At 32.2% G+C, this 23124-nt stretch overlaps 4 protein-coding genes and 1 pseudogene across 6 annotated transcripts; 2 read left to right on the top strand and 3 right to left on the bottom strand.

The window, feature by feature from the left end:
• Positions 1-25: 25 nt before the first annotated feature.
• LOC111310847 (pathogenesis-related thaumatin-like protein 3.5) lies at positions 26-1206 on the bottom strand. The gene is made up of 2 exons (XM_089767949.1): positions 1084-1206; positions 26-875 (listed from the first exon to the last, which is right to left on the bottom strand). Exons 1-2 carry the CDS (start codon positions 1136-1138, stop codon positions 190-192), a joined length of 741 nt encoding a protein of 246 aa, XP_089624075.1. The 5' UTR covers positions 1139-1206; the 3' UTR covers positions 26-189.
• Positions 1207-3552: 2346 nt separating this feature from the next.
• Positions 3553-6972, bottom strand: LOC111312673 (putative 1-acyl-sn-glycerol-3-phosphate acyltransferase 4). Of its 3 annotated transcripts, XM_089767939.1 has the most exons (5): positions 6561-6972; positions 5525-5762; positions 4750-5365; positions 4291-4421; positions 3553-4055 (listed from the first exon to the last, which is right to left on the bottom strand). In XM_089767939.1, the coding sequence occupies exons 3-5, from the start codon at positions 5316-5318 to the stop codon at positions 3610-3612; spliced, it is 1146 nt and encodes a 381-aa protein (XP_089624065.1). In that variant the 5' UTR covers positions 5319-5365; positions 5525-5762; positions 6561-6972; the 3' UTR covers positions 3553-3609. The 3 variants fall into 3 exon arrangements, with proteins under 3 accessions (XP_089624065.1, XP_022768883.2, XP_022768881.2); XM_022913148.2 differs by lacking the exon at positions 5525-5762 and having other exon boundaries at positions 6561-6699; XM_022913146.2 differs by lacking the exon at positions 6561-6972 and having other exon boundaries at positions 5532-5654.
• Positions 6973-9424: 2452 nt separating this feature from the next.
• LOC111311387 (fatty acid elongase 3-like pseudogene) lies at positions 9425-10793 on the bottom strand (annotated as a pseudogene).
• Positions 10794-14112: 3319 nt separating this feature from the next.
• On the top strand, positions 14113-15640 carry LOC111312672 (uncharacterized). The gene is made up of 2 exons (XM_022913141.2): positions 14113-14308; positions 14696-15640. The coding sequence occupies exon 2, from the start codon at positions 14722-14724 to the stop codon at positions 15433-15435; it is 714 nt and encodes a 237-aa protein (XP_022768876.1). The 5' UTR covers positions 14113-14308; positions 14696-14721; the 3' UTR covers positions 15436-15640.
• Positions 15641-19961: 4321 nt separating this feature from the next.
• LOC111311386 (putative galacturonosyltransferase-like 1) lies at positions 19962-21839 on the top strand. The gene has a single exon (XM_022910764.2). It carries the CDS (start codon positions 20327-20329, stop codon positions 21389-21391), a length of 1065 nt encoding a protein of 354 aa, XP_022766499.1. The 5' UTR covers positions 19962-20326; the 3' UTR covers positions 21392-21839.
• Positions 21840-23124: the final 1285 nt, after the last annotated feature.

Below are 23124 nucleotides of genomic sequence, written 5' to 3'. Positions count from 1 at the left end.
ACAATCTTTAAAACACAAAAAAATTGCCGACTAAAAAGGCCAAACTTTTCATCAATTTTGGACAGATACAGCAAACGATTGATTTCGATATTGTAAACTAAACATAACAATGCAATCAAATTTACCCAAGAAAGCAATAAATTCGAAATAAATGCTTATCCTAACCATGGTCATCAATCAAGATCTTGTTCATGATCCGGTTGGACAAAATGTGATCAAATAATCCGATCCGGTACAAGTCATAGTACTTGTAGCATCATCATAAGCATAACTATAAGCTGTGGGGCATGCCTTCTTGAACATCTCTGAGTACTGTGTTGGCGGGCAAGTTTGAGGAGTTGCATGATCGCCGGTGCAGCAAAATTCTGGCGAGTTAAACGCAGCGCAGGCGCTTTTACAAGCGACAATGGAACCCGAATCCATGACCTGTAACACAGCGGGGCAATTTGTATTAAGATCCGTGACACAACCTGCATATTGGCAATCCCCTGAACCACCAACTGCCTTGACACCTAAGGCAACGTTGTAACCATCCACAAGACTAACATCATAAAAGTCTTTATCACTGGAGCCTCCAGCAATGGTGAACTCTACCAGGGTGACGGGTGGGGCACCACCGAATGTGCACTTTAGAACGCCACCACAGTCACCGGTTTTGCATTTGCCAGAGCCAGAGTTGTCAAATTTGCAGCCAGTTCGACCCCAGAAGCGACCAGACCAACCAGGTGTAGCCTGGAATTGCGCTGATGAACCAGGTGACAATGCAAAACCACCATCACCAAGGGCAGCACTATTTCCGGAGAGAGAACCGGGCCATACAGTGAAACTACAATGGTTTTGGAGTGTAAAAAGGGTTGCTGAAGAAAATATCATCCCTGAAATTGTTATTATAAGGAAAGTTGAGTCAATGTTATTCGAATCAAAAGCTTAAAGCATTGACTGAATACTGATTCTAAACACAAAAAAAATCAATTTTTAAGTGGAAAAGATAAGTTTTTTGTTATATAAACTATCAAAAGAAGCAAGAAAAAAACAGATTACAATACACTTAAGTTCTCATGCAAATAAAGGGAAGACATTTACCAAAAGAGAAGAGATTCAAGAGATAAAGAAGATAAACCCCAGAGGAAATCGCCATTATTGTTTTGTGAGGAAGGAGAGGTTGAGATAAATGGGAAGGATTTGGAGTGATTTGATGAAGGAAATTGGGATGGTGAGGGGAGTTAATATAGAAAGTGATTGTATATATATTAGGGTCCACTTCCTCTACTCCATAAATTTTACTTGCAAATATATGAAATTTCTCCTATCTTTCCGTGAACAAGCTTAGAATTTTTTGTTACCTTTGAGAGAATTGAGTAAATTATCAAAATTTTTACATTTATGTTTGATTTTATGATTTATATTTGAAACACAATTAGTGTAAATACACTATCAGTTATTTCTACAATGACATTTCATAAAAAATTAATTTTAAATATATTTTTAGAATTAAATGCATTTACTTTTTAAAATTTTAAAAAATTTTAATGAATTCACTAACAATGTATAATATTTATACACTAACAATATATTAAATATAAATTCTTTATATTAATTTAGATAATAAATCAAATATAAAATCTATAAACTCATGATATGAGATACGTAAAATATTAAATTTCTTTTGATTTAGTTGTCATTTCATGCATAGATTATGCATGAAAACTGTCATGTATAATTGGACAGTGTTACAACACGCTAAATCACTACCATATTGCACTAAAAAATTAGAGTTCAAATTATTTATATAAATAAACAAAAAAAAAGTACTTGTCAATTCACTAATCTCATGACATAATTATAAGATTATCAATTTCCTAATCACCTTAATTGTACAAATTCATATCGATTTAGACTTTCGAAAACACATGCACTATGTTTTACTACTTCATAGTTTGCTATAGAAAGTGTTATTTAAGCAGTTTTATTCAAAAGAAATATGAGAGGGAAGATGGTTGCACGTGCATGAGAAGCATCAAGTGATGCAGAGGGAAAGGAGGGTTTAAGATTCAGGCTACTGTTGATTGCTGTTACTGCTAATCATGGTGTCGTGAAGCAACAAAGAGATTTGATCCCCCGGACGTGGCCAATATGGGCACAACCTCCGATTCTCAACACGCCCTTTCCCACTTAACCACCACCATCACCACGGGCTTGCTTCCACACTTCCACCATTCCCCATAATCTCTCTTAATTGATCGATATTCACCCTCTTAAAGACCATTTAATTACTATTTATTAACTGATGATGTCATATGAATTCTTTGTCCCTAACTTTGCAATTGATTGGATATTTTATATTTTGCAATTTGTTTCTTTATTAAAGATCGATGCATTGTCTACGAGTGAATTCGAAATAATTTATATAATATATTTTTTTAATTAAATATGTAACAGAGTATGGAGATTCAAGAGTAGATTAGAAGCTTAGAATATATATATATATATATATATATATATAGATGCCTTTTGTTTGGATACTTAAATTTGTTAATTTACTTAATTTTTCAGACACATGAGAAATCCACAGCCAGAGTCTGGTCCCCTGTTTTTCCACCATGAACGTAGGGTTAGTTCTTGGTGACCAATCGAATTCATTTCCTGCAACGCTTCTATGACTATCGTCTGTGGTCACCATGTTTTTAATTGACATTAGGACCAACCATCTAACTTTTATGTAGTTTTGGCTTTTTTCAATATTGTTTACTATGATTTTCAATTGTTCAAGCACAACACGCTATCTTCAAACTTCAAAGCAACAGGTAAAACTACCCGTCACTTCATATTCGCATTATCTTTGTAATTAATTGTCTTGATATACTTTTTTAAAATATTAATGATGATATTTCCTGCAATTATTTCATGGATAATATATATTTTTTAATTTTCCTTCAATCCAAACAGTAAAAACTTCTCTACCGTCCAGTTTTCTATTTTTCTTGCTTCATTTGGTGGAAGTTGGAACCCTTGCAGCCGACCAAAGCTTGTCCGTTATTGGTTGAATCGATTATTAAACTATTAAGGCCTTTATGTTGAACAAACCCAACATCAAGTAAAAAACAACAAAATCTACGCTTTTGAAGACACAGCCATGTTTGTTTTTGACAAGGAGACAGCAGTAAATCCGAACTGTGTATTTTCGTTTAACTGCCCTATAATGGCCATGTGATGGACGATGGACCTGGCCCACAAAGACTATCAATGGGCGACCTGGTTATGGATTTTAAAGAAGCTGATTCTTGACTTGAATGTATGCTTTCTCGTACAAGTCAGCCCAGAGAGTTGAGTTGAGATACAATAAGCTCCCAGGTGGCCTCCTACAGTCCTACTGACCAGTATACTGTGCCCTGTTTATACTTTGGAAGCCTCACTCATGACTTTCGAGGTGCTATTTATCCTCCATTACAGAATGTCATAAGAGGGCCAAAAAAAAATGAAAGACAGAAGTTCAAAAGAAATAAAAACCAACATAAAAATCACAGCATAGAGAATTCAAGGGCACTGCGATCAGGTTCAAAGGCAAAAAATTCATTGTGACTTGCGATTAAAATGTCTTATAATGAAAAACTATTCATCTCTTGCTCCTTTATGGTAAGACAGTAGTTTAGCAGAGCTTAGAACCGGCATTGGGAGAATTTTATAATGAGTAATGTATGCAAGATATATACAAGCTAAGCTTACATATATCATATACAACTTGGAAGAAAATGTAAGATAAGTGAATAAAGTAGTCAGGGAAATTATCACTGTAAAATTCAGTAAGGACTTCAAAGTAGAGAGTTGTTCTTCAGTTCTTTGGTTAGGGAAATGGCCCTTAGATTTGAAATCTGAGAGCAACTGGTCCTTGAGCTTGAATGTATCAATTAACCAAGCGGCAGCCTCTACATTAGATGCTGGGATTTCCTTGACAGGGATACGTCGTATGTGAATGTGAACCTCTGATGGATCCACACCAAACACATTGTCTAGAAAGAAGGGGCATTGATGCTTATAAGCGATACTCAAATCATAAACTGCAGTTAAATAAGAAAATAAATGAGTATAAATTTTACAAAAAGCAGTATCAAGAGAAAATGTGGAAAAAGAAAAAGCCAAAAGAAATAGAAGCCATGAATTACTCATCCTTCATATTCACAATGCCGGCCAAAAAGTTAATCCTGGATTGTATAGTCACCAGCGGTATGGAAAATCTATGTTGGTAAGATGACATCAGGCAAAATTAAAGCATTTAAATTATTTTAAATGAACCTGCATCCAAAGAGTCCCGAAGTGTCTCCAGGCAAAGGCAAAATCCCCTTGTTTTCGGTAGCAGCACGTTTGTCAACACTGACAATCCAACTTCAGCTGCAAACTTTTGACTCTTCCTGCATTTTTCTTCACTGCATCAATTGGCGAACGAAATGTTAATACGTGTCATGGAAAATTAACGAGTAGTAGGTTTTTTCTAAAAATATTATCATTTGTAAGTTTAAAACAATACAAAAACTGATTTAAGATGCAAACAACATTTCACAGACGTGTATTCGCAAAGATGGAACCTAAATAAAATAGCTCTATTTATTAGAAAGTTCTGCAACTGCAACACCGAATAAATTATAGTAAGTTTTTTTTATCAAGATATTTGGTAGGACGTCATCTTTCAGATGTTTGATTCATTTATAGAAGTATCAAAGTGAGCATAGAAGACAAAAGGAATAGTGAAAGTACGTAAAATCAGTTCCTTCAGGGAAAAGAGCAAGCCACAAAGGATCTCGAGGATTCTTAAAAGTTGAAAGCATTTGGTGCAGGACATTTTCATCAGTTTCCCACTTCCTTTCTACTGAAATGAACTCCAAGATGTGAAATCCCCAACCAAGGACGGGTAGCTTCAGCAGGCTGCTCTTAAGGATATACTTGATGTAGCCCAGGCAACCCTTTCTCATTGCAAGATCCCACAGGTACATCCAATCAACTTCAGTTCTATGATTGACAATAAGTAAAACACGTTCCTTTTGTGGAACATTATCTCCTGAGAAAACCACTTTAGTCCTGTTTATTTTTTCAAAAAGAAAGGGCCACAAAGCTAGCCATAGGCCGAAGAAGAAGGATGTTGCCTTCCTACAATAGTGTAAGTTGAGAACTCTTAATAGGACAGCCGCAGGTCCTAAATAGGCTAGCAACATAAAAGCAGTAGAGAGGAACACCACTAGACATATCAGACCCCTCAAAAGCCTAAAAGGAGTCAAAGGGCGGTGCTTTAATTTATCATCAGATTTGAAGGGCCGACAAACTTCCATCTTGTTCTGGCAGCCGTCCAAAGACTCTCCCACCTATAGACAGACAGCTACAATAATGGCCTCAGAGTCACTCAAGTTGTTCCTAGAGTTTAATGGCAGAGAAGAAAACTAATAACAAGTGAAATGAAAATCCATGACAACTCTGAAGAACAAAACGCAAATCGGATTCTAAACAATAGGAAAAACATTAACCAAACACGTCATACCACAGACCATCAAAGAGCAGAACTAAAGTGGATGAATCTTTAGAGAAATTAAGCATCTAGGACAATGATCGTCTCTGCCTGACTGATAACTCACATCCTCATAGGAATGACTCCACGCTACTCATTCCTATTACAAGTTGCAAAGTGGCATATTTTGAATGGAGTAACAGCTTGATGTTGCTAATAATCCTTCCAAGGTTACAACCAGATAGGTGTACTACTGTGGATGAGTACTCAACTACAGTTGCGAAGAATATAGACATGAATAAATCACTAACCAGAAAGCTAAAGACAAACTAATTTCTTGAAAAAAAAAATCTTCAAAAAGATCTTGACCAGCAATAGTTAGCCTTTGAAAACAAAAGATATTCATAATGAATGTGTGGCCTCAGAAATTGTACCGTTTACCCCAGCTTTATCTTCAAAAGCTGGCATTTTACTACATTACCACAAGCTTCCAACTCTTAAAACAGATTCATTACTTTAATTGCAAGTAACAAAAAGACATTACTAGAATTATCTGATTCTCCTTGCAAGTCAAGGCATTGGAATTAGCAGTGAGAAGCTTTATGTTCTGTCAATTCTAAGTAAAATTGTTTCCCTTTGCCATTTTCTGATCATCTTTGAATGAAGTCAGGCCAATGATAAGGCATGGCACAGATTTGGACATATATGTAACAGTAGCAGTAAAAAACAAAAAATATAAAATATTTGCAGATATTAACTCAAGTGACATGAAGTTATTTATTAGACAACCTTTCTAGTATATTAATTATTGTGTTCTTTAATTGTATTCATTGCAATTCGAAATTGGTCCATTTGCAGAAAATCTGAACTAAAATAAATCAAGAAAGAAAAAGAAAAACATATGACTCTGTCCCAAGCAACGGATTGAATTTGTGAAATTAACACAGATTATGCAGAGACAAAGATAACCCAAATCTTAAAAAATTCAAAAAATCTTATCAAATCAACAAAGACCGTAGATGAAAGAATGGCAATAAAACATGAAAAAAGGAAAGTTAAAGAATCAAACTTAATAGTGCCTCCCTCGCGTCTTGAAAAGAAGAAACTGGACAGAATGGAGAAAGAGATAAGATAATGATTAAACAAAAACAAAAAAGGTCTAAATCCTCGGGGTCAATGAAACAGGGGATTGCGAATGTAAAGATTTGGAGAAGGCAAGGCAAAGGGCAATCATCAAATCTAGAATGCGGTCGGGTGACGACTTTTTTGGGGCTGAAATCAGGAAAACGTGGAGGAAGAGACTTTGACTTTCGGCCTTATTGTTGGAACATTAAACTCGTAAAGTTGGTGGAAAACCAAAACCAGGCTTCGGCCTTGGCTTTGATGGATTGGTTTTGTGGGTGAGAGTTCCAAAGCCGTCATCAATCTTGCGATGGCAGCAACATTCCTCTGGAACTGCTTTCCGTTCCAATCAAGGATTCTATTGGATGTGTACTTCTTCCCTCATTCATAATCCGTCAATTGGCCCATTCACCTGCCCTACTACATTTAAAGCCCATTTTTATATTTTCACCAAATTAACACTCCAATTCCTTCTATAGTATTATTTATAGTGAAATTAATCAAATTATCTCAATAATAAATTTTTTTATAACATTAAAAAATTTTATTAACAATATCAAAATATTTTTCATTATTTTTATTAGGTTCTTCGTACAATAATTTTTGTTTTAAAAGAAACAAAATCTATAAAAAAAAAAAATTAGATTCATGAAGACGAATTGGTAATTCGTATTAACTAATCATAATAATCATGTTATATAAAAAATAAAAAAAGTAAAATAATAAATTTATAAATAGATTGATAAGAACATAATTATGTAAAATTTTAATTTTTTTAAATTTATATCATGTTTTAAAAATTATTAATTTAACATTGAATGCAATTGAATGTGAAGAAAGTGAACATGAGATTGCATCTTATATCATTCATAAAATGATAGGCAATCTGATCATGATGTAGTTGGAGTTATAAATGAGAATCTAAGATGTGGCAGCTGTCCCTACCGGTCTTTGTATACCAACAAAACATATGTAAATTGGAAAAAGAAACAAGAATTTTATGTGCTTGATTTTTTTCAACCTTAACCCTTTGTTTTGGGTGTTGAACAGCTGCATATTCTCCGGTGCTAATCTTGACTACCAAACCCCGCTGATCAGGGAAATCTCAAGTCTATACATTTTTCTAGCTCACGTGTTAGAAAAAGAAGAATTCTTTTCAACTCATGTGCATTGCTTCTAGATAAAAAGTACTAACGTCATCGCTGTCGGATTAGGTTGAGACTTGAGATAATTGCTGACAGACTTATTTTCTAGAACTAACAACTTCAAACATGTTTTTATCATTTATATTCTTTTTTTTTTAAGATAATACAAATTAAAATTATATACTGCTTGATTCTAATTGAATAAATTGATATACTGTAATGCTAATTTAAACTTTTATTGTTCTAAAAATTAAATGTTTTATAGTTTTTTTTATATTTATATCCATCTATATGGTAATTGTTTTACTTTTTACTTTCAAAAAGATAACCATATTAATAACAATCAAACATAGCTTTAAATTTTTTTGGTACAATATATTATTATTCTTTTTCTTATATGATTGGGCAATGCAAGCTATTAGTATATTTTATAAGGTTCTTAGAACAAATAGAATGGTATCTTGTAAGAAACCGAAGATTGATGTATACTTGAAATGTGAATTCTTAAAGGAGGTTTTGTTGCTTTGTCAACTTCATAGAAAAGTAGCTAGGTGAGAGAATGAGCTGCCACGGACAATTAAAAATCTAAAGGTTCAAATCTTTGATTTCTATGATATCAAGGATTGCATGAAACGTTTGAAATTTTTATATAAAATAATTATTTTACGTCAATATATATTTTTATTACTATTATGTTATATAATTATATTATTAAAAAAATCATATATTTATTATATATCACATGTGATAATTAAAATGGTGATTGTTAGGAGTAACAACAAATTGAGATGGAAACATTATTCGATTTTATATTCATAATATTTAAACTCGATCTGACCTAATAAATTTATTTTATTTTTATATTTGAACCCAACTCAATATTATATAAAATTATACTCAACTTGATCCAACAAAATTTTTTTTATTTTTATACCCAAATTTGACTTGATATTATATAAAATCATACTTAAATTGATCCAAATTGAAATTAATAAAATATTTTTAATATAAAAATATTATTTTTAAAGTAAATATAAAATTAAATAAATATATAAAATATATAAATATAAAATTAAATAAGTAATTTTAAAAATAAAATCCTACCCTGATTTTTTTTGTTAATATTATCCAATTTGATTCAACCAAAAATTTGATTAAAAAAAAAAAAACAACCTTATGGGATTGGATCGAAATCCATCAAAGACAGATAAGGTTGCCATCTCTAATGGTAGTTTGTTTCAATAAATTTATACATATGATATATAATAAATAATTAACTTTTTTTAATAACATAATTACATGTTCATGATTTTAATAGAAAAAAGATGTATGTTAAAGGGAAATATCTGTTTCATACAATTTTTTTTTTTTGTAATTATATTTATCATGTGGGTTGAACGAGAGAAATAATAGGTCACATGAAATTTTGTAGGAATATTCATACAAATTCGTGGTCATTGTCTCATTGATGTCAATAGATTAATTCATGTTATAAACTATATAAATAACAATAAAACGGCTATATTATTGGTTTATGATTCTCTATAATTTGATTATATTGAATAAAATATTTTTAACGTACCAATATTTTAATTTACTTTTGATAACTTATAAAAAAAAAAACAATAATCAAACAAATATATATGCATTAAAAGAAACAAATCTAATTAAATCACCTAATTCTTATTCATTCATTTATACACAACTTATCCATGTATACAGTTGCAAACTTCACAGATTGGAAGCAAGAAAATCCAAAAATGAGAAATTTTTGCCTATTGATCTCGCTGAACTAAGTATAAACTAAGTAACTATAGAACAAGAACTACTAAAGAAAAAAAAAGTGGCTGAAGAAATTCATTCACTCTTTATTTCAGACTCCGAGCTACCAAAGGAACGAGCTGAAGAAGAAGAACCACCATGTCTGCTAATGTCATCGGCATATTTCCTTCTCAAATGCCTCTTAACGTAGAAATCGAGGAACAGCCAAAGCGTTACGCCGTTGAGTACAGAATTGAAACCCCAAGCTCCCATTCCATTGCACCCACCTTTTAGAAAATGCAGGAAAAGAACCCCAAAATGGCAGACCAAGTTACACCCCAGAAACACCACCTGGCAATTCAACACGAAAGGGAAGCAGGCACTTGGCAGCCCAATTGCCGTCCAGAATCGGTACCCATATACGACTGAGTATAATAAAGTGGCTAACAAAATGGCTAAGACTTGAAACGATTGGGAGAATTCCAGCCAGAGAAAAGACATGCATAGGAGAATTGATTGGTTAGACAGGTGAAAGAAAGTTAGTTTACGTTGGCGGAGGATGGTGAAGAATGTTCGGAAGAGGTGGAGGAAACGGGAGAGGTAAAAAGCGTATGACCAGAAGAACACGCGCCCCGAAGGGCGCGTTCCGAGTGGGAAACAGAGGAACCATTGGAATGGAGTGGTGATGGTTTTCGTGCGGCCCCAGAACCAACGCGTATCACGAATCTCGGCGGCCGCGGAGAGAAGGGTGCCGACGAAAATGACGGCGGAGATCAAGGAGATGCAAAGGCAGTGGATGGCTGGGATTGGTCCGAGAGGGACACGCCGGCGTTTGGGGAGGACGAGAGAAAGAAAGGCGTGGAGGGTGGTGGCGGCGACAACGTAAACGGCGATGGAGGAGAAGAGGAAGGACCACGTGGAACCAAACGATTGGGTTTGGCTCCAACGGAAGTTCACGATCGACGGATGCTCTGATAGCCAATATTTCACGGATTGCATCATGACCAAATCTATTTTACATTAAACCCACCAAAAAATAATCAATCCTTTTTGTTTCTGTTTGGTTGCGATTTTTGGAAGACTCAGAAACGGAAGTGAAAAGAAAAGAAAGAAAATGAATTAAAGTTTGACAGTTGGGATTAAGAAAAGAATGGCAATCGCAAATGACAAAGAAAAATGAAGAACGGCGCAGGCTATTTGTACCTTTCAGGAGACAAAACAGCAGTTGAAGAGATTGGGACTTTGGACGTCAGCGGACCATTCTTCCGGTTCCAAAGTTCCAATCTTTTAAAAGACAAGGAAGAAAATGTGAAGTAAAATAATAGGATTACCCAGTCTTCCCCCCAACTGTGGACAGTGGACCTAAGGTAGCTGGGTTGAAGGGTTACGGCCTCTTCCTCATTGGGCATACCAATTTTATTTCAGTAAAAACAAAATTTTTACCATTAAAAATAGAGTAATAACGAAATTTTACCAAGCATAATTTTTAATTTAAAATATATATTAGATTTTACTTTCTTTTTTTTTGGTTCTTTGTAGGAGCTGTTAATTTGGGTTAAATTAACTGATCCTAAATATGCCACAATTTTTCAAAGGATTTTATTGCTTTTTTTTTTATAACATAAAAGTTTATTTTTAAAAATAAAATTGTATTTAATTAAGATTAAAAAATTATTTTTGACAATTTTAAATATATAAATAAGTAAATTGTTATAAACTGCCATCATTTTAAGTACAATAGAATGATGTTGTGCAAAACTTCTAATTATGACAATAGAATGATGTTATGCAAAACTTCTAATTATGGAAGTAAAATTTTTAATTATTTGAATTCATAATTTAACTCAATACATTTTATAATCATATTTAAAATGTAATATTTAATAAAGGTAAAAAAAATTTAAAAAATCAAAAATCGATTCAAAATTATAGTGTTTAGTTCGGTTTGAATTGATTTTTTTTAATCGATTCAAATTATGTTTAGACATTAAATATATATATTAGATATGGATCGAATTTTAGATTGAAAGGTAAAAAATTAAAAGAAAAAAATGAACTAAATTATATATTTCTCTTAATTTTATATATATTTTAAATTTTTATAAAATAAAAATAATAATTTTATATCAAATTATATTTAAATATATTAAAATTTTATATTAAAATAATATATAAAATTTAAAAATTAATAAATCAAATCAAATCGAATAGATAAAATTCAATTAGTTTGATTTGAATATAATGAATATTCGATTCATATTTGAAACAAAATTTAAAATTTCATAATATTATATAATATCTTAAACAAATTAAATCAAATCAAATTCAATCCAATCCAAATCGTTATCATCTATAATATTATTTAATAAATTTAAAATTTAAATTCTATCACTTATAATTCTTTCACTATACCTAAATCATGATTTTTTTTTTGTAAAAAAAAAGTATTAATTATTTTTACTTTTGTGAAAGTAAACACATTTTAATAATTGATGTGTTCAAACTTTGTAAAAAAAAAAAAAAACCACATGATTTTGTTTTTTTCTAAAACAAACCAAAAGGTATTAAAGGAATGGATATAAATTATCCTTTTTTTTGTACATAATGAATTATCCTACTTTGACTAAAAAGAAATGAACTATTCTTCTAATGGTTAAAATGAGCATTCTTTTTATGACCAAAAAAAAAAAAAAGATAATATGAATTGTCTAGTGTAGCATAACATAAATTTTTGTTTTGGTTATAGAACATAGAAATTCCAGAGTGATGGATGGTGATTATTACTTGGATGAATAAACTTATCCATTAATGACTAGCTAACTTTTTTTGACAATTGCATGGCTACCACATCACATTTCTTGAATTTAATTGCAGGTTGAATATTGAATGTTACAAAATCTTAGAAAAGCTTGAAATGAATGTTCTTAGGCTAAATCAAGACCAATTCATCCACGTACTCACTCTATTTTGATTGTCGACTCTCATCTAATGTATTGTCGAAGAAGTGATCATAGTATTTTTAATATATTATTTTTTAATATATTCATCATCATTATATATGAGTAAAAATTCACGTATAAATTTTAAAAATTATATTTTTAAATAGAGATTAAAATCGTATTAAAAAAAAAAAGAGAGAGAGATTGAAAACTTTATATTTCGGTCTAACTCAATCACTTGAGTTAATAATATTATAACTTTTTTAATTCCATTTTTATATCTTGGAAATCCGAATTAAATCAATCAACATCTAGAATTAGAATGGACAATGAATTTATTAAGATGCTAATTAAGGCAGAGCATTGTCTTCTCATTCTAGAGATGAACATATGTCTATTGTCATTATCCTTCATTTTTCAAAACATTGTCACTTATTTTGATTTGTGTGTGCATCAAAATCACTTAAAAAAAGAAAGAAAGAAAGAACCAACACCCTTGGTTTTTGGCATTGACCTATATCATTATTTTGCAATTCTTGTTGAAAATGATATATGCTAACTATTACCATTATGTACTCACAAAAGGATTTTTTTTTTTTTGTTAATATGAGTTCGATTTTTGTGGAGAACATTTTGAAAATAAAATTTTAAATGCGTTAAGTTAGAATAAAAAAATATATTTTTAAAATCATGAAAAATAATAAACTTAAAAAAATTTGAAAATATCATTTATCGTATTAAAAAATAAAAAAAACCTTTAACATTATAATTGTTATAATAACTTTATTTGATTTTTTTTTTGGTCATAAACTTTAAAATTAGTATACACGACAAAGATTAAAAAATTGTAATTTTACAAGAGGGGACAAGAAGTAAATAAATTATATGGGATAAAGTATAAGAGTAATACTTATCTTTCGCATACCAATTGACAAAATCATTGATGCTTATTTTGACATTAATTGTTTATAATGTAATATTAACGTGATGTAATCAGTGACAACTTATCATCTCAATAGTGATGAAAATATGCTCCAAATTACACGAGCTAATATATTTTGGTACTTAAAAGTTACAAATTTACTTTTGGCCCACGAAATGTGCTAATATTTTTTCATTTAAAATTATTAAGATTAAATTTTGAATTAATATTTGATATATTATGAATATAATTTTTAATTTTATAAATTGAATTACAAAAGGACACATTGATTTTTAATTTATCATAAAAGATATGTATTATATTACTAATACACTTATAAAATTAAAAAATTTTACTAATAATAAATGAAATAATTATTTTAAAAATGTAATTATTAAATTAAAAATTTAATATTTTATTAACAACATCACGATTATAAGCTATTAACCGAAAATTTAGAGACACTCCAATTACGTGCAATGGGGCTTGTACCTCACAGAAATTGGGCTCACTATTAAGAGCGTTAAGTCTACTAGAACTAGTCCATGCGGGGGTAGCGCGAGATTAAAATGAAAAGATTTTTTTTTTATTTCTAAAAATAAAAAAAAAAGTCAATAAGCACGTGCGATTTATCAACAGTCAAACAGTCAAGAGAAATTAACCAATAGCTACGTGCCACGTGGATGACAACCCCATTTCCCCTTCCCCAACGAAGAAGATTCCCCCCACTCTAAAACGCAGGAATAGGAATTATAGAAAAGGATGGAAATGATCTCTCCGTTGTAAATGCGTCAATAATAATTACTTATTATTGTCAAAAAAATTTTTTTTACGTTTTTTCTGCGATCCTCAAAATTTTCTTTTGACTTTTCTGGATTGGTCGATTGCCAGATCGATAGGTCCTTCTATCTCCTCAATCTCTTTGAAGGTCAGTAATTTCCTGTTTCTCTCTTTCTCTCTCTCTCTCTCTCTCTCTTTTTATTTCTTTTTAATTCTTGATTTGCTTTCTTCGTTTTTCATTATTTGATAATGTTAACGTTGAATCCCGATGCGATCTTCAAATATTTCTCGTTGATTAATCATTATGAATTTTTTTTATATTTAATGACGCTAATTTTTCATAAGAGATCTGATGTTTTTTAAATTTGAGAATATCTAATTTCTCAAAAAATTAAAGGAATCTTTAGGCTTTGATATTTATATGAATTCAGCCAAAATTTAGGAAAATATAGTTATTATGTATTCTTACGTTGAATTAAAAATTTCTGGTGAAGTTGAGATATAGTGAATTTTATATGTGATTTGATTTTTATAGGAATCTGAGTTTTGGAAGTCTAAGAAATGGCAAGTGGGTTTGGGGAATCAGCGAGCCATTCGCTCCCAAATCCATCTTGCTCCAGCAGCAATGCTAATGGTGATGCTGGTAATTTTGAGTGCAATATCTGCTTTGACTTAGCTCAAGACCCCATTGTCACCTTATGTGGTCATCTTTTCTGCTGGCCTTGCCTTTACAAATGGCTTCATATTCATTCCCGTTCTCAAGAATGTCCTGTTTGTAAGGCCCTTATTGAGGAAGAAAAATTGGTCCCTTTGTATGGAAGGGGAAAATCATCTAGTGATCCTAGGTATAAATCTATCCCTGGTGTTAGTATTCCAAATCGTCCAGCTGGACAGAGACCTGAAACGGCTCCTCCACCAGAACCAAATCAGTTTCCCCAAAATGGGATTGGATTCATGGGAGGGTTGGGAGGTTTTGCACCAATGGCAACAGCTAGGTTTGGGAATTTCACACTGTCTGCAGCCTTTGGTGGTCTTATCCCATCATTGTTTAACCATCAGGTCCATGGGTTTCCTGATCCGGCTATGTTTGGTCCAGCTGCTGGGTATCCATATGGGTTTTCAAATCCATATCATGGTGGCCATGCTCATGGATATCATCATCACCATTATCATCATCATCACCATCGTACTGCTCAAGGCCAGCAGGATCATTATCTGAAGATGCTGTTTCTATTTATCATTGTTTGTGTTATCGTTGCAATGATTTATCAATAGAACAAATCTGCTATCAGAGCTTAAATTGCTAACTTATTTTAGGAGTGTCAATCTGATGTGTAAATCTAAGAGTGCATTTTCATTTTCTTTCCTTTTTTCTTTTTGTTTCATGATTGAGGAATTGTTTATATGGTATGGTTGCCATTAATATGTGGAATGCAGCTTGTCTGCTTTAATATTTATGCATTGGAAAATCTTTTGCTCTCCTCTATGTTTGAAATGCATCATTGTGTTTTAGCAACTGCAATATCCTTTGGTTCACTAATTTGATTTTTTTTTTTTCTGTGCGTCTTGGCCTTTTCTTATAATGGTTTCAGTGGAATTATTGTCTTGAGAGTAGGCTCACGGATTTGCAGCTAAATTTTCCTAATTCTAGTCATGATATCTTCAAGTATTGGGTAAACATAAAATGCAGTAGTATTTTATGTGCCTAGCTATTTTGTAAATTAGAACTTCTTGCAATTTGAATAGGTTTTGTCTTGGCCGTCTATATTTCATGGTTACTGGTTAGTTAATGTGTCTATGAGAGGGGATAGCTAAGTTGGATTAGATGGGTGCTCAAATAGTGTTAACGTAGGTGGACTTGTTTCTCTCTTTAGTTAAAGCTTTGCTATATGCATTTTTCATAACCATACTCATAGTTCTGTTTCCACTGCCCTTTCCCCTCTCATTTGAGTCTTTATGAACAAAGGATTTTATTTATGGAGTGATAATAAAATGGCCCCCTTTCTGGGTCTGAGTGACAGAGCCATTCTTGTGCTTGCTTAGCTGTTTATGTAAATAAGTAACTAAATGTTTCTATTCTTTTAGTGATTATAGATCAATATACAGCCTGAGTTTGCAACCCAGGTTGTGATTCCAGTGTAATTGTGCATGGACTATGAATATCAACTTGAGAGATAGATACAACATTGATTGCTTTGGTTAATTGGGCTTGTGACTCTCATTCTTGATTCCAGATTATTATTTGTTTATTGAATTATTAAATTTGCAGAGGGAGGTGACTTTTTAATTGAATTTGTTTGTTGTAGCAAATTAGGTTATATAGCTTTTCTTTATGTTACAACTTTGATGTTATCTTGTATTTTAAACAGGAGGGGTATTTGATGGTAAATGTAGAAAACTAGTGTTCATTGTGCTGACAATACATATTGGCTTGCTAGCTTCTTTTTGCCTCTATCTCTATGTCAATCCATAGCTACTTCATAGTGGAACATAGAGACGGATATACTGTGGGGGCAGCTGTCCCTTTGAACTATCAAGTTTGAATCAGCAGTTATGTTACACTAGATGATGTTGTATGACCTTCCCTGTTGTCAGCACTCGTTGGTTAGAACATAGAACCCTACCACTTCGAAAAGGAAGCACCATCTTTTAGTGCATCCTCATATGTCCTGTGCGCACACGTGCCATAGCTTTTTGTTGAAGTTGGCTTTGTTGGTACTAGAAAAGGATCTATATGCTCAAAATGATGGTGGAGTCTAGTGTTGGTTTCATCCTTTAAACTACTTTCGGACAACCATCACATGATTTTGCTGTCCTTGATAGACAGTGATTAAGGATCTAAATGAAACAATGCAAAAGTTAAAAACGGAAATGAAATCAAAATAAAAGATTAAAGATTATAGTTGAAACTTCCCCTTGTAAGTTTTGTAGGTTACAAATATAATTTAGATACTTATGGGCTTGCATTGTTGATATATGTTTCTTTTATGACATGTGGTCCTACAGTGCCTTCGTTTAATCAGCCTCCTAGAGTGATCAGATCCACCAGTTTCAAGCTTTTCGTGTTGATTGTTGTGGCCCTTAAGTTCGTAGGACAAAGCTTTAAGCACATGGGTTGCTCGGTCTAGTGCTTGGAGCCTGGTCGTGCAGATTTAAAAGTTTTTCCCTTCCTAACTTCGTCCAACTCTAGGCAGTGGCACATGGCACGAAAATGGGCGCCATTGTTGTGCGTTACGAGCTGTGCATAGGGTCAGGCTGTTTCAGTGTCTCTCTAGTATTAAGTGACAATCACTTTCTTTAAATCAAATGTGTCACGGTTCCGCTCTGTGACATAAGATCGAGAACTTTTTGCCTAGCTAGTGCGCCTCAAATGGATAAGCTGTGGCCTATGGTTACGAACTATATAGCATGTGCTAATGTTGTGGACTGCACCAGACTACCACCATTCCTCGTCAAGCTTTGTTACTTGTACCTTAACCAGGATTAATATAAGTAAATGAATTTTGGGCTCAATGAATTTTCCGAGACAATTCTCTTCATTATCTACGCTTATGAAAATTTTGGAGTGTTGCAGAGTTCAATGCTTTTCATGATCCTCATAACAACAAAAAGAAAAGGAAATTGAATAAACTTCATTGTTAGTGTATGAAAACCTATGTGTTTTTTTTAGGATAAATTGATAGATAAATGTAGTAATTTGTATATTTATATTGTATTTGTTTCATAATAAATGTGTAAAATATAAAAATTATTAAGTCACAATTAATATTAATATGTTAAATATAATTTTTTTTATTAAAATTTTAAATTATATTATTTTTATATATTTTATATATTACTTTTATGTTATATTATTATTATCATATTTAAAATTATTGGTCTATCGATAAATTATACTACATTTTTGTCGAGAAAACATGATTTTTTTTTTATATCTACCTTATCAGACTAAATCGAAACGAGGAACACGCAAAAAGTACAACTCTAAAAGTTTTAATTTCTTCAAAGGGACCCATTCAACCAGTTCTTTAATTGTACTGAACTGAAACACCGAGTGGACATGTAGTTTTATTTTACTTTGGGATGACTTGGCTCCAAAAATGGACAAAAGGGTTTGAACTTGATGCGTGTGCAGCTCATTCAAGCCGACTTTTATGACCACCCTGGTTTTGGCATTGTCGGTGGCCTTGGAATCTGCTGCCAGTGTCCCAAAGCATCTAAGTTCCCATCTTCAAATTCTTTGTTTTGTGTTTCATCCACACAATAATCTCATAATTGCCATGAATTTCTTGGGAGTTGGCTGTTGACATTGTACCTCTCAGGGATCTTTGCCTTTCCCTGTTTGTTTCATGCATAACTCTATTGCTGGGGTATGTTACGGGGATGGGTCGATGATATGATTAGTGATGATGGCTAGGATATGGGGGACTGAGTTGCTCTCCATTGCCATTTCCCCGACTCCACTCTTCCATTCCTATGTCAAATTATGTTGATGACAGAAAATTATCACCAAAAAGTTCAGACAAACCTTAAAAAAGAATCTAATAATAATAATAAAATTTTCCATGTTTTTACATTAGTGCATGATAGCTGATATATAGCTTAAAGTCAAATAGTAGATCCATTAAGCAACTTGTTTTGAATGGTGGGTCCAATATATCCTCTTCAAATCTCTCTAAAGGGTAAGGATCAACCAAGATTATAATTTATGAAACGATTACTGTAAGATTAAAATTTCATTCACAAATGTCAGGGTTTAAAAATTTTCACAACAAACAAACAAGTTATTCTATATAGTTATAGCCAATTGCAGGGAAGCATATATAAAATATATTATCTTCAATTACTTGATTTAGTGATCAAAACAATTTTAAAAAAAATATCAAGTTGAAATTTTTTCTTTCATTTTAATGTAGGGCTATGCTCTCTTGAATGACAATATATATATATATATATATATATATATATAACATTGAATGATAAATTTAATCAAAGAGAGTTCCCAAGTCATTGAAAATGTGAGTGAAAACAGATTTCATTTTTTATGGAAGGTAGCAAATACATATAGAAGAGAGCATACTTTGTCACAAAGCATGAATTTCTTTTGCTGGTTGCCCAACCATACATATCTGAGATTGCGATTGTCCAACATATCTAAAGAGTTAATTTCTAACGATGAGGAACCATCAACAACCGTGTTACGTGAACAAAGTTTACGACTTTAAAGTTTACGACTTTTAAAACTTTCTTTTTTCTTTTTCCTGGGATTTTCTTCTTGGAATATATGTAGAGTTCACTCTTTGCTCTTCAATATTTTACTTTTTTTCTTTTACTTTTTTTTTTTTCTATTTCCTTCTTGAATGGTCACTATTAAAAAAAGTAGAGTGCATAACCTCTCGTTGTGATTCAAATTTTAAGTTTATATAATTATTTTTAAAAAATAATATTTAATAAATATTAAATTTAAATCTCAATATCTATAATTCATGCCCTTATCTTCAAATTGAGTTTTTTTTTTTATTTTATTTTTTTATTATGAAAGAAAACATCTCTCTTTTTCATTTCCCCTTTCTGTATATGTGGCAAAGATGCTTTCTTTTCCTTAAACTTTAATCAAAATATATGTCCACTGGGTTTCAATTAAAACTATAGAAAAAAAAAAACCAATGATTTGGATAACAAAATACATCATATTCTTAATTTGAAGTTATTGTTAAAATTTAAGCAAAAAAAAAAAGAAAATGAAAGATGATGATACAGCGACCTCATGCTATTGAACAAAAGATTCATTTTTTTAGAACTTGAAATCTCTCTCATTTAATATACTTGATACCAAAATTTAAACATTGGACGGCTACTCTCTTCTTTACGAAAATGCAAGCCTTTCCCAATAGAGTGAAATGAAAAACAGCACTTGAGAGTTGAGGGAAAAGGATGCAGGACCATAGTATGGACCCTTTTGAAATATATATATAAAACTATGAAGAGAACAGCCTTGGCCACCATTTCCAGCTACTCTCCTCTCTTTTTAAATAAAAACAAAATTAAATTCTTGATCACAAATCTAATGCATCCCCTCCAAAATCTTTCTCTCTGGTTGAGTCTTTTCTTGCATTAAAACCCAACAGGGCCAACACCCTTTGGCCTTCACCTTCCCCTTTCAACAATGCCTGAATCACCACTCTTTCACTTTCTCCTCCTCTTAGTTTTCACTTTCTTTTCCTTAGCTGCCAATGCCACCGCCGCTACAAAAATAACCCAACAATTCAAGGAAGCTCCACAATTCTATAACTCTCCGGATTGCCCTGTGATAAGTGATGAAGATGAATCAGATGGTGAAGACTCGATTTTATGCTCGGATCAAGCTGTTCATGTGGCAATGACCCTTGACACAGCTTACATCCGGGGCTCCATGGCGGCTATTCTTTCAGTGCTTCAACATTCCTCTTGTCCCCAGAACATTGCTTTCCATTTCGTCGCCTCCGCCACTGCCAACGCGTCACTTTTACGCGCCACCATCTCCTCCTCCTTCCCTTACCTCAACTTCGAAGTCTACCCTTTTGATGACTCCTCAGTTTCACGCCTCATTTCAACCTCAATCCGTTCAGCTTTAGATTGCCCTTTGAACTACGCTCGAAGCTACTTAGCCAATCTCCTTCCTTTATGCGTCCGCCGAGTCATGTACCTTGATTCCGACCTGGTTCTCGTTGATGACATAGCTAAACTCGCTGCAACTCCACTCGGAGACAACTCAGTTTTGGCTGCACCAGAATATTGCAATGCAAATTTCACCTCCTACTTTACTCTAACGTTTTGGTCAAACCCTTCTTTATCCTTAACTTTTGCGAACCGTAAAGCTTGTTACTTTAACACCGGAGTAATGGTAATCGACCTTGATCGATGGAGAGAAGGAGATTACACGACAAGAATTGAAGAATGGATGGAGCTTCAAAAAAGAATAAGAATTTACGAGTTGGGTTCTTTGCCACCATTTTTATTGGTTTTCGCTGGAAACATAGTCCCAGTTGATCATAGGTGGAATCAGCATGGCCTTGGGGGAGACAATTTCAGAGGTTTGTGCAGAGATTTGCATCCTGGTCCGGTTAGTCTTTTACATTGGAGTGGAAAAGGGAAGCCTTGGGCGAGACTTGATGCTAATAGACCATGCCCTTTGGACGCTTTATGGGCACCTTATGATCTCCTACAAACTCCATTTGCATTGGATTCCTGATGGGAAAATTTTGCTGCTGGATTACATTGGTTACCATCTTTCTCGGAATATGTTTGTCAGCTGAGAAAGGGACGGAATCATTAAGAATAGGATAGATATAAAGATTTAAGCCGAAGATCAGATAGTGGAGCTGGAGGAAGAAGAACTATGGGGAGATTTAAGTTTTTCTTATATATAATATATATAGTACTGAAACAGATATCATATTACACTTCATTTGATTTTTCTTCCTTTTCTGCAAGGTTACATTTCAAAGATGAAGAAATTTGTTGTAATAACAATAAGGAAAAGAAAATCCAGACTGAAAATAGCAATGGGTTCATGATCGTTTTCCATCTCAGGTGTATGATAACTGTAATCAAAATCTGTATAGACAAAGAGCTGTATTTTTGGGTGGCTAATTTTTCATGGATCTTTTTTTATTTAATAAAAATAAATCTGCCTTGTATATGATCAATTTCATTCTTTCCTTTATTGCTCCATAATTCTCATTTAATTTTCTAATATTCCTTAATACAAAATAATTAAGATTTTAATTTTATTGATCATAACATATATAAAAATATTAAATTCATACTTTGATACATGTGTGATATACCCTGGAAACATTGTATGGTTAAAATATTGAATGCTTGAGGTTGAAGATAATTGAAGAAACAAAGACCTTCTTCTTTGGATGATCATTGCATTCAAAGCATTATTATTAGTAGTTACTTTCATTTTTTTTGGTAATTTAATGGGTAGAATTTTGTATTTTACATGGAATTGGCTGGAAAGAGATTTTGCCAGCTGATGAGACTCTTTTAAGGAAGAAGAATAAAGTATAGGTTTGACATATATACTATTGAATAAATTCATATTCCTCAAGGATGATTAAATACAGTATATATACAACAGCATATCTTGTCTTTTACTAATATTCATCAATATGCTTAACAATTAATGCAAAAGTAAAATGTTTGTTATTAATTAAAAGCAAACCATTTTTTTTTTTTTGGTTATCATTATTGGTCTTCAATTCAATTAATCAATTATGTCAACTAGAAGCATTTCCCAAATGGCAGCCTGTTACCATTTTTCCTTCTTGCATTCTTTTTTTTTTTTTTTAAATTCTAATTTTGCATTATGAAGAAATAGAAATAAAAAATAGTAGTATAATTATTCTAATTGAGAAAATTAAAAAAATAAAAAATGTGTTAGGTAGATTATTATGAAAGGCATGAATATTGTACGGCTGAGATCGGGGAATAAAGCCCAAGCGTGTGGGTCCTACTTTTCTCCACCCTTGATATGTCAGGCCACTTATCCAATTTTCCTTCGAATCAATTTAGAAACTGCTGCCCAAATTTGACTAAAAAATTATCTTATTTTATTTTTTCTGCCTTCTGGACACTTTCTAAAATCAATTAAGTTATTATTATTATTTGTAATAATATTTTATATTAAATATATTAATTAATAGTTAATTTAATAAATTTCTTTCAATTTATTGAAAGAAAATCATTGAATATAATAATTTATAAAATATTTTTAAAACACTTATTAACAAAATCTTTCATTTTTAATATCCGTTTTTAATTCTTTATTTTATCTCCAAAACCAAAAGATTTGAAGCTTGATTAATTTTAAAATGCCACTTGTTAGTATTTTTTTTTTTTTTTTGTAGATGAATATTGGAAATTAGTCAACAATTTTCCTGATTTCCATTCACTAGTCAATTGATTTCGTGGTAC

The sequence above is a fragment of the Durio zibethinus genome, chromosome 1 (genome assembly GCF_047325235.1).
Source record: "Durio zibethinus cultivar Kanyao isolate XHJ-2024 chromosome 1, ASM4732523v1, whole genome shotgun sequence".
Lineage (NCBI taxonomy): Eukaryota > Viridiplantae > Streptophyta > Magnoliopsida > Malvales > Malvaceae > Durio > Durio zibethinus.
Note: the sequence above shows the minus strand (reverse complement) of the source record. Positions and strands in the feature narration are given on the sequence as shown.

Excerpts from the sequence above, each read along its gene's own strand:
- LOC111311386 (XM_022910764.2), top strand. The coding sequence starts at position 20,327 with ATGCCTGAATCACCACTCTTTCACTTTCTCCTCCTCTTAGTTTTCACT.
- LOC111310847 (XM_089767949.1), bottom strand. The coding sequence starts at position 1,138 with ATGGCGATTTCCTCTGGGGTTTATCTTCTTTATCTCTTGAATCTCTTC. Across the intron at positions 876-1,083 it reads CTTGAATCTCTTCTCTTTTG|GGATGATATTTTCTTCAGCA; the intron begins GTAAATGTCTTC and ends TAACAATTTCAG.
- LOC111312672 (XM_022913141.2), top strand. The coding sequence starts at position 14,722 with ATGGCAAGTGGGTTTGGGGAATCAGCGAGCCATTCGCTCCCAAATCCA.
- LOC111312673 (XM_089767939.1), bottom strand. The coding sequence starts at position 5,318 with ATGGAAGTTTGTCGGCCCTTCAAATCTGATGATAAATTAAAGCACCGC. Across the intron at positions 4,422-4,749 it reads CCTGAAGGAACTGATTTTAC|TGAAGAAAAATGCAGGAAGA; the intron begins GTACTTTCACTA and ends CAATTGATGCAG. Across the intron at positions 4,056-4,290 it reads TCGGGACTCTTTGGATGCAG|TTTATGATTTGAGTATCGCT; the intron begins GTTCATTTAAAA and ends ATTTAACTGCAG.